This window comes from Myripristis murdjan, chromosome 21 (genome assembly GCF_902150065.1).
Source record: "Myripristis murdjan chromosome 21, fMyrMur1.1, whole genome shotgun sequence".
Classification (NCBI taxonomy): Eukaryota; Metazoa; Chordata; class Actinopteri; order Holocentriformes; family Holocentridae; genus Myripristis; species Myripristis murdjan.
This window is the reverse complement of record NC_044000.1, coordinates 16,247,501-16,258,692: the sequence shown is the minus strand read 5'-3', so window position 1 is coordinate 16,258,692 and position 11,192 is coordinate 16,247,501. Positions and strand designations below refer to the sequence as shown.

The following is an 11,192-nucleotide window of genomic DNA, read 5'->3' as shown; positions in this document are numbered from 1 at the left end:
ATAGGTTTGGATGCAATTGAGGGTAAAAAATAAGCACCTAAAGCCACTGAACCCATGAGAGATAACTTTTTTTTTTTTTTTTTTTTTTTGAGGTGGGGGTGCTGACAAAAAAAATGCAACATAAATAGAAACTTCACATAATAATAAGAACCAGTATGGGCATTTAGGGGATAAAATAGTAGACACTGATGTTCGTCTGGAGGATATGGTTTTCGCACAGTGGTTGTTTGCCAAGCGATGTGCCACCTTTTTATTTGCCACGGTGCGACTGGCCTTGGATAATAAAGAAAATGCGGCTGTGCGCCCTTGTTAGTGCATTCTTGATGCGCCGTGGACAGCCTCCATGGGTTAACACGTCCTCACATGACCCAAGCCAACAGGAACTGTGATATTTGCTGACTGTCTTCACGTTTCACCCGTGCATCCTCTCAAGCGACGCCTGAGCAAATAGTAACGGGCTGCGGGCGAAATGGACAGTCATTGTTTGAGGTCCTGATCGGCTGGCATGTCACTGCCCGCTGTCATCTTCGCACTACTACTTTATGTCAAGCGCCTGCGCTAGTCCACTGTAGCTGACGTCACACCCAGCATGGCGGTCAAGGTGACTCCGTCAATATTTCTTATCAGAAATTAATTTTAAAGGTAGTTGCGTGGGTTACCGCTGTCTGGATATGGGAGACAGCTTATCCGTGCGTACGTGTACGTTTTTAACATCTCTCCAAAATGCAGCGGAGTCCCCCTTTTTTGAGCATCTGTGCATTGGCGCATCTCTCCCGGCCTTGGAGAGATAACTGTAATTTGTTTACTCTGTTGCATTTGTACCAGTGGCGATTTATGGCCGTCTGAGAGATAATAGCACGATTATTTTAGCGTTCCGCTTTGATGTCAGGGTGTTGTAGTCGTTGTTACAGTCGTCTGTGATCGATCCGGCGGATTGGTCTGGACTGCGTAAAAATCAAAGCTGGAGTAGAGATCGCCTCAACTTTAGGTTTATTGACTGGCACTGATTAGCCTATTTTATATGGCAGCGTAGCCTACCGAAGCCTAAACTTATGTGCAGCGTCATGACATTCACACTGTCTGATCATGAAGTTGTTGTTTTGTTTTTGTTTTTTGTTTTTTTCTTTTAAACAGAATTTTCCAACTTGTATGTTATAGGTGCAAGCAACCAAAAGAGCCGACCCCCATGACTTGAAGACTATTTTTCTGAAGGTAAGACTGATATGCACATAAGCCATAACATGCTTTTCTATTGGAGAATGTGCTTTTGTCAGGAAACACACAAATGCATGCATAAACACTGTACTACTGGCTTATTAGTGTTTCAAGTCAGTGTGTAACTTGTGCCTGGTGTCTAGTGGGATACATGGTTCAGTAAAGGTCACACAAATGCTTAGACTAAATTTGGACCTGCTTCAACAAAGACTCTCTGCTCGCCTTGACTTCACGTATGTGTCCTCAGATCTTCCTCAGTGTATAATTTCATTTCTTAACATGCATTGTCCACTGTGGGGATTTGTTTAGCCCACATAGGTCTTGTTTCAAGTTTTATCATGTTGTTGAAAATGGAGAGTCTTTCTTTGAGGTAGAAGTTGTTTTATAGTCCCTCCACATCTCATCACTGCTGTAAGAGGGCCGCAGAATTTGTAATGCATGTTCAGGTGGAGGAGTTAATTAATGGATGCTCATTCTGACCGCCTGTATAATTTGATCAAGAACTACTTGAGTCCTACTGCGAGGCTGAATGGATACACAATTATGTGCTGGAGAAATGTGTTAATAAATTGGCTGGAATTAATACTTTAACTTAAAACATTAATTCAGGAGAGTGCGTTGACCTGCAGTCTTAAAAACAGGGCGTGAATCCCTTTCTCTTTCTGCGTCTACCTCTTGCTCTCCCTGTCTGATCCTGGCCGGATTCCACGAGCCTGGCCTTTCTCTCGCCAGTTCATGTGGCGCTTGCATTTCCAGAGCTATCTCTGTTCCAACTTTGAAACCCAACCCAGGCTCTAAAAATGACCTTTCGTCTTTAAGTGTGGGTGAGAGCTGAGTTCTATCATCACAGTGCATTGGCTGAGCATGTTGTGCTTCATTCAGATAGAGTACAACACATACAGTTGTTGCACCTTCAGGTTGATGGTTTGGATGCTGTTATCACTGTCTGTGATGCACACTTGATTACATTTCAAATGGCTTTACTATTCCCCTACACCAGCGGTTTTCAAACATCATGTTCTGGACCACCAAGTTGACTTTGGTTGAATTTTAGACCAATATTTGAAGTGACTTTTCCCCAGAGACCCTGATAAAAAAAAAAAAAAAAAAAAAAAAGAAATTTGTCTTTGTGTTAAATATTAAATCGTTTAGATGTCATATGTGAACACTGACAAATACACTGAAAGTGGTGAGATTAAAATAAAATGGGAACATAATCATTCATACATTTTTTGTATAACCATTGCTGATTAATTAAACTGAAGTGAAATGTAACTATTCTTCCTATTGCTGGAGATTCCCTGGAAGCCCCTCATGGTCCCCTGGTGGTCCCAAGACCTAACATGGAAATCCACTGTTCTAACACCTAAACACAGTGTTCTTACATGCAGGAGGTGTTTGTTACAATGTGTTGCACACAGCACACACTATTTTTCTTGTATGTTATGCTGTACACATGATATAGTCTTTGTTTTTTAAATGTAAATGTATATCCATTTCGTCTGTTGAGGATATGCTCACAAGTGCACTCGGTGCATGTAGTTGACATGTCTCTATGTCTCTATGCCTTAGAAGAAGTGAAAGAAGCCTGGTGACTTGAAAGAGTCTGATGCTTTTGAATCCTTTTCGCCATTGATGGGAAGCCTCAAAGCACTGAATTAATAGAGAATCCTAGGTAGAGCCAGGAAAGCAGAAATCAATTGCGCTGACTGGCATACAAAACGGTGCAGCAGGCTGTCAGAACAAATACCTTATTGTCACAAAGAAAGGGGATACAAATCGAGGGACTCGCTGCAGAGAGAGGGACTTGTTGATTGCTCTCTGCATCACCTATTGTTTTTTTATGCCTCAGACTCTCATTGTATTCAGTATTCAATATTCTCTGGATCGTTTTCTTTCCTATGATTGTAATTCTATCTCACTGATCCTTGATTTAAATACACATAATGTGGTGTTCGACGCTTAACGTATACACTGATCACAACTGTGTCTCTGTCTCCTGTGCAGTATGCCAGTGTGGTGGAGGATGGGGAACATTACATGACCCCCAGGGACTTTGTGCAGAATTACCTGGGTCTGCACACACAGCCTCAACATAATCCCAAAACTGTGGAGCTCATTGCTGGAGTGGCTGACACCACTAAAGATGGGTGAGTGTCTAGAGAGACATGGGGACAGTTGCTGAGGAAATCCTTTTTTGCTCTGAAACATGTTAACAGATTAAAGGATAATTCCTGTTTTTGTCCATGTTTGCCCCAGAAATGTTTTCTAGAAATATTTTTGCTCCGAGGACCCGGCTTCTCTGTCAGTTCCATTCCCAGAGTCAGCTGCAGCACCCGCATTTGTTTAGAAGTGCCTCTTATTATCTCTTTGTACTGTGATTGCCCTATTTTTGTTTGTTTTCTGGTAAACAACATTATTTTTTTGGATGGTATTTTTCTAGCAGTGAGGGAAATTCTTCTGTGGTTGGGCCTCTACTGCTGTATGATTGGAGGGGAATCCATGTTTTTCATGTTCTGTTGTACTGACAGCAGTTTAAGAACCAGGTGAAACTGAATGCTAAACTGAATGCGACTAAGTTTAGGAGTACATCCGGACGTTGTTTGCTGTTACTGAGGACTATTTTGTGTTCAATGCCAGCTTTAGTGTATTGACTTAGTGCATATGAACTGTCACAATATTCATGAACTAATATCACCATTCTGAAAATTTACTGTACATAAAGATCTTCTACTTTTGCTCAAAATTTGAACTCACACATGCACAGCTGCCTCTTATGACCCCCACCTTTTTACTACTAGCTGGATTCAGCTTTTGTGGGTGTTATCAATGGTCTAAATCATACAGTCCAGTTTCACCTGGTTCTTAGGATAATCTCAGGCCAATAAACCATCTGGATATCACATGAACAAAGCAGTAATTATCCTTTAAGGCCATTATGACACCCAAGTCTCTTAATCTGTCTATAATAATTTTTGTTTGTGGTATCCTTACTGTTTTACTTCATTTATGAATGAATTGTCCATTAAAATACCCTGGGTGCGGTACCCTACCAAAAAGAAGAAAAAAGAAGTCTAGTAAGTTCAAGGGAGACTGTTAATGATTCATCCCAATGATGTTTACACAGACTCAGTTGCCATTTTTATCAGACAGTGTCACACCTATGGTTTATTGATTGAAAATCCTCAGATAAGATAAGACACAGTATGGTCCCTCCTAACACTGGAGAGTGCATTGACAATAGCTGAAATACACAACCATAGCTGCACATATTTTCACTTTTAATTAGACTGTAGCGCAGCATTGCATGAAGTAAATTATTGGTTAGATTGTCAGTGCGGCTGCCACTCAAAAATCTGTCAGAACATTTAAAGTTTACAAACAGCCAAAGGAAAAAAAAAGGGAGATGCCGTGTTACATCGTTGCATTTGTTTGCTGTCCTGAACATTCAGTATTTGATGGGGTTTTACCGGCCAGCTCAGCTGTCAACAAGTGATAAATCAATTCAGAGTGATGATGTAGTTGTGGCTTTTGTGATTTTGGCTAAGTTATGTCCTTTTTTCAGATAGCACTCTTTCTTTCTTGTCCAAACAGACTGATCTCTTTCCAGGAGTTTCTGGCCTTTGAATCAGTTCTATGTGCCCCGGATGCCCTGTTCATAGTTGCCTTTCAGTTGTTTGACAAGACTGGCACAGGGGACATCTCATTTGGTATGTACATGGAAAATGGATGTCAGCACGCTGGTGTGGGACTGTACTTCCTGCTACATCTTATCTACAGGAGACTATCATCATGTTATTTAAGTGCATTACAACATTAGAATAATTACATCATTGCAAGGGGTGTTATTTGATTCATGTAGATAATGAATGGTATTAATGGGCTTTTTGCAGTTGTGATTGATGAGTAATGGACCACTTTGTTGGTGGTGGGGGCCAAAAAAAAACTACTGTATGAGAAGGCATGTGTGTGTTTGAGTGAGCACAAAATAGAAAACCGTGGGTCTTGGCTGCTCTTCTTACTATAGCATGTGTAGTCAATGAATGTTGCAGTAGCCATGTTTCTCTTTGCTGGGCTTCTGGAGCCTATAGAGTATTACAGTTGCCAGCTGCTTGTATTCTTAAGGTCTCATCTCAGGGCAGAATAGTGGACGAGCTGTGGGCAACATCATATTATAACCAGTTCCATGTGACAAGACGAGAAATGAATCCAGCATGTCACAAACCAAGAGATGCAGAGTCTTACAAAGGAGATGTGGCAAAGCTCTTTGTGTGGAATGGGCCTCCATAAAGGCAACTGAAATTGAGATTGAGAGCAGTGCTTATACAGAGAATTTCCTGGATCGACTCACAAGCCTCACAATGTAAAGGGAGTGGGACTGTCAAACAGCCTATTCAGCCCCTCAGTCCATATTGACTCTGTCCTCCACTTTAACGGGGTTTCCTACAAATGGAATAAGGACGTGAGACAGACTTCAGAAATCATTGCATCTTGCATGTTTTTCCCTTCTGTGTCTTTTGTCGTTACTCACCAGCCTCTCACTTTTCCAGAGAACGTACGTGACATCTTCAGCCAGACCACAGTCCATCACCACATCCCCTTCAACTGGGACTGTGAGTTTATCAGGCTACACTTCGGCCATGACAGGAAGAAGCACCTCAGCTATGCAGAGTTCACCCAGTTTCTGCAGGTATATGCACCCAGACAGTGCACATGCAAACCACTTAGCTTTTAGTGCTGTGATCATTAGTCAATTAAACGATTAATTGATTGCCAAAATTAACTGATAATCTGAAACTGGTAGCAGCTTCACAAATGATAGAGTTTGGTTGGTTTTCGCTGTTTTATATGTGTTATAAAATTAATATTTTGTTTTGTTTTGGCTAGCGGTCAGACTAAGGAAGCAATTTGACGACGTTATTTTAGGCTCTGCTAACTTTCCATGAGCATTTGTCATTATTTTTTTTACACTTTATAGACTAAATTATTAATTGAATAATCCAAAAAATAATCAATAGCCCAATCGACTCTGTACATAATCATTATAGCTGCAGCTCTACTGGCTATCCCTTACCTTTTACTGCGGTATTCTTTAAGCAGTTTTTTGAATTAATTCAGAAATGATGGGTCACTGCTGCTAGAGAAACTTTCTTCCATTTCATAAACTTACAAACTAGCAAGAGTCTCATGTTTGGAATTAACGCTAAAGTTTGAGTTACACAATTTGCATTCAAAGCGAAACTGGGACTGAAACAAGAGCAGATGTGGCAGCAAAGCCACTGGCCCACAAATCATATTGTCCAGTTGTGAGGAAACATATTTGTTTGGTACAGAAAAATGATCACTCCCTCTAAACTCGTGAATCATATCGCAATTGTTGTACCTGTCAGAATGATCACAATATGATTTTTTTTTCACCATATTGTTAAGAGAGTGAGGTAAAACATCATTATACAAAGCCATTTTTAGTGATCATCGTTTTCCTATCCTGTGGGACATCACCCAAGATGACAGTGCCACATCCATAAGGGACAAATGATCAGTGTATGTTTTGATAAGCATGGAAATTATATAATTTAGATGCTATGATTGTCTCAGTCATCAAGTAATTAAATTGTGGTGTGGAATTGCATCCTCAGTGTCACATGTCTCAGTGAAGTTTGAGTGAAGTTTCAAACTGTTCTGGTGGTTTGTGGTTGCCCAGCAAACTTATTATGACACTTGATGTTGGTGTGTCCTGTGTTCCCCGTTGCCTGTGTGTTACTGAAATGAACCTGTGTTGTAAAAGCAGCACTACGGTCATGGAGGCCTCTAGTTTGAAGTCGAGGGCTGTGAGAGCAGAGAGAAGCTGGGTGGTCTGAGAGTTAGACAGGCTGTGCTGGAGCTCCACTACAGTGTGGGATCCCTCAGAGCACTTTGTGGTTTATCATACTTGACTAGGGCTTCCCACCGCTACACCAAAAGACCCTTGAGCGTGCAGGTTTTCATTTAGATCTATCAATATTATTTTGTTGTTGCTCTGTCATGTCCCAGCTGATTTTAGTTTCCTTTTAATGCAGTTGTTTTGAGTGAAATGCCTTTAGAAAGACGTAGAAGCCCAGAGGTGGTATATTTGATTTCGTGTTTGTTATTCAAACAGTCTGCCACCTTGTGGTTGTTGAATTGTTTGGCCAGGCTGCGTTGACAACCTGAGCGAGTACAGTCAAGGAAAAAATCAGTAAGCACAGTTTATAGTGTTGTTTTGTTAGTTTGTTAGGTAAGTATTATTACGTACAGTATAATCAGCAAACAGTTTGAGGATTCATGTGTAGCAACACATGAATGAAATGATCAGTATGTGAGCATTCAGATCAAGAAATGGTACTGCAGTGAACCTGTTCTGCAGTCCTCTGGTTGTATGCAATGAGCTTTGACAGCAGACCCGACCCCCGGTCAGTCTCCCCCCTGCATCCCCTTCTGATTGCATGCTTGTCATATTGAATCATCTTCCTCCGGACACACCTGCCGCCCGTCCCACCAGAACATTCTGCTCTGCTCCAGGATCAAACTTCACTGGACATGGTTTCCATTAGTCTCCAGAGAGACGGTGGTGATTACAAAAGCCAGTGTCTAACACTGTCGCATCTGGTGACTTCCACATCTGCAAAGCAACGTCCAACACTGATATTATTATACTCTCTACCTCCAAATTTCCATTTCACCACCGACTTGTAATGCAATGCTGCTCAACGTGCAGGGAATGCACTCTTTTCTTCTCTTGTCCACTAACAGTTTGACCTTTTCTCTCCTGCTGTAGGAGCTGCAGCTGGAGCATGCCCGCCAGGCTTTTGCACAAAAAGATAAGAACAAGAGTGGCACCATCACTGCCTTGGACTTCAGTGACATCATGGCCACCATCAGACACCACATGCTGACCCCGTTTGTGGAGGAGAACTTAGTCTCAGTGAGTTTTAGAGAGAGTTCAACACCTGCTTTCAGGTGCAGCACTCAGGATGGGAAAGTCCTCACAAGAGATTAGGATCCACTGTAGAACTGTTTACCTTTGACACCCCTGTTGGTAATTTATATATTAAGTACAAAAACAGGACTAGATCGCACATATCCCAAAGAACTCAGTTGCAGGGTGATGGAGTGACCAGAGCCAATAAAAAAAAAGACCCCACACTAACATGAATACTCACAAAATCAATTTAATTTGTCAATGTTTGCTTAAACCTCCTTAACCCTGCTGGTTCATTTTTGGTGCCCTGTCAAGCTTTCTTCAAACCCTTTATTTTAAATTCTGGTGGACATCCCAAAGTTAACAAATATGTCTTGCTGGGTTACAAGGAAATGTGTTTAACATGATACACAAGACATCAAGATGGGATCTATTTGATGTAGCCATGGAACAATGGCATCTTTGGTTTGAATGTTACACTTAATATAAAAGTGATGCAGCTTGCAACCTGCAGACACAGTCATACCTTATAGAAAAAATGTTTTCGTTTTTAACTTTGAAGCTACTTGAGGGGAATTTTATTGAGTAGTCTCAATTTAAGGCATTAACCTCAACTTTTAGATGTTCACGAAAGCCCCCTGAGCCCAAAATGTTGAAGAATTACATTGATTTTGGAAGCATTCAAGCAAGTGTGTGGATTGGGGTTTTTCAATCAGGAGATCATAGCAGATTTGAGAGGGGAAAAAAGATAAGAGTCTTCTATGCTAAAGAGATGACAGACTTTGGATCTTTCCTCAGGCCGCTGGAGGCAGCACCTCCCACATGGTGAGCTTCTCCTACTTCAATGCCTTCAACGCCCTGCTCAACAATATGGAGCTGGTCCGTAAGGTTTACAGCACCCTCGCCGGCACATACAGAGACATACTTGTCACCAGAGGTATTCCTGCGCAAGTCAACCTGAACAACTCCTGATACTACTGATATTACACTGTCACTTTCATTTATGTTATATGAAATTAAAGCAGGGGAATTTTATGGAAAGTCATATGCTATATGAAATGTGGCTGTTCGATCATGTTTCAACTTTCTTGACAGAATGGTGTCAGGGAACACACAGGGAACATTATACCGTAGCACTAAATTACTAAGGTAAATAAAAATCTTCACATGGTAATCAGTTCACCCCCTACATGTAGATCTGTGTAATTGATAGTCGTGCTGTCAATCACATCAACTCCTAACTGTGTTCCCCATTGAGATGCTTACTGTAGACTGTTCCTGTACTATCTCTCCATGGTTTTCCTCCTGTAGAAAAGACTTTGGTCAAGTGGTATTTGCAAATCATTGTTAGGCTTTTGTATTACTTCACATGTAGAGTATGAGATGGGTGGAGTTTACAGCATGAAGACACTTCAAGCACTGTCAGGTCAGTTGTCACACGACCACAGTACCTGAGTGATTCAAGAAGCAGGCGTTTAGTAGGAATATCTGTGCTAGGAAATGACAAAAAAAAAAACAACAACAAAAAAAACAAGTCTCTTCCTTCCTTTAGCAGCTGCCATCAAGTTGCTTTTGAGCAAAGTGCTTAGTCTCCAGCTGCTGCCGTGGAGCTTCTCAGTGGTCAGCAGTAGGAAGCTGTGGTTGCATTAGGAGTGTGTGCTGCTGAGCAACAGCATCCACGCTCAGTTTCCCCCCTTGAGCAATAACAATTAAAAACTGTCCAAAAGATTTTCAGATATTGTCCTGTAATTATCCAGACTTTCTGCACTGAATTGCCCCATGTGGGAAACCTCTACCCATCTAGCAGCTACAGCAAATAGTTAAAAAAGAAAAGAAGCAAATATAAAAATTATTTGCAAATACTACTGAACCCTGGTCTGCCGTAGACTATAACTGATATGACTGCCCCCCTCAGCTATACAGTGCCTCCTCTATGATGGATAACTGAATTTGCCGTGGCTCGACATGAATGAGGTCCTGCTAGCATGATTCATTTCCTCTTCTCTGTATTTCCTTGCAGAGGAGTTCATTCATGCTGCCAATAAGTTTGGCCAAATCACTCCAATGGAAGTTGACATCTTATACCAGCTCTCTGGTCTCCACTCTCACTCTGGGTAACACTTTGTTTTTGTTTTTTTTTTTGTTTGTTTTTTTTTACATTTGTCCATGCTCTCAACCCGGGAGGTTTTTGTTGCTGCCCTCTAAGTCCATTCAGTGTATTTAAAACATTTATACAAAACACTGTTATTTTTGATTAGTCCGCGAGTGGAATAAAAATGTTACAGCTCTGTTTATTGCATGTAAATTCAAAGTTATTGCTCATTCAGTTTAACAGCAGTGGCTCCACTGGTAGATTTACAAGAGAAACATAAAACATGGATACAGACTTTATGATGCGTTAGGCCAGTGGGGAATATTTGTGTCTCGCCCATTTAGTAACAAAACGCTTTCATTTACTTGTTGGGCCACAGGCATCTATCCAGCTTTGTTTGTCTGTTGTTTATGTAAGCTTAAATTAAAGTTGCAATAACTTAAAGTTATAAGGCAGTAAAAGGTCTGTGGAAAATCTTACATCACCTGCTGCTGCCTGCGATAGATGCAGGGCTCGACTTTTTCCTGGCGTAACATAGCAACTCTGCCCTGCTGTTGTGTGTTAAGACGGCTGAACCATGCAGACATCGAGAGGATAGCCCCGCTGGAGGAAGGTGCCATGCCATACCACCTAGCCGAGGCCCAGAGACAGGTAGCCTGATTGACACCTCTAATATACCTCACCTCCTCTTGCCTTTTATCTAAGCCTTTTCCTCTTTTCCCTCTGCTTCCTTCTCAGAAAGAAGTGAAAGGGAGAATGTTCAATGACTGAATTAGCAGAGTGCCCATGTTTCTCTTCTCTTGTGAAGTGCATTACTAAAACTCCCAGATAAAAGTACACCAATTATAGGTATAAAAGAGGAATGGATTGTTGCGATGCGCCTCTCCATGAAAGGCTCTCCCTATTTTATTCAGTGTAGCCGGACATACACATCAGATGCAATCA

General features: G+C 41.3%; 1 protein-coding gene across 5 annotated transcripts in view; it reads left to right on the top strand.

Moving 5' to 3' along the window:
* Window positions 1-455: 455 nt before the first annotated feature.
* The window catches only part of LOC115380403 (calcium-binding mitochondrial carrier protein Aralar1), a 19,589-nt gene continuing 8,852 nt past the window's right edge, over window positions 456-11,192 (top strand). The window contains exons 1-9 of one of the 5 annotated variants that reach the window (XM_030081567.1): window positions 456-601; window positions 1,159-1,212; window positions 3,223-3,365; window positions 4,810-4,925; window positions 5,766-5,905; window positions 8,012-8,158; window positions 8,954-9,092; window positions 10,176-10,269; window positions 10,814-10,898. In XM_030081567.1, the coding sequence (XP_029937427.1) occupies window positions 590-601; window positions 1,159-1,212; window positions 3,223-3,365; window positions 4,810-4,925; window positions 5,766-5,905; window positions 8,012-8,158; window positions 8,954-9,092; window positions 10,176-10,269; window positions 10,814-10,898 (930 nt within the window). In that variant the 5' untranslated portion in view covers window positions 456-589. Of the gene's footprint in view, window positions 794-1,158; window positions 1,213-3,222; window positions 3,366-4,809; window positions 4,926-5,765; window positions 5,906-8,011; window positions 8,159-8,953; window positions 9,093-10,175; window positions 10,270-10,813; window positions 10,899-11,192 lie in introns of those variants that run through there. The other 4 variants (XM_030081571.1, XM_030081572.1, XM_030081569.1 and 1 more) reach the window with 4 other exon arrangements.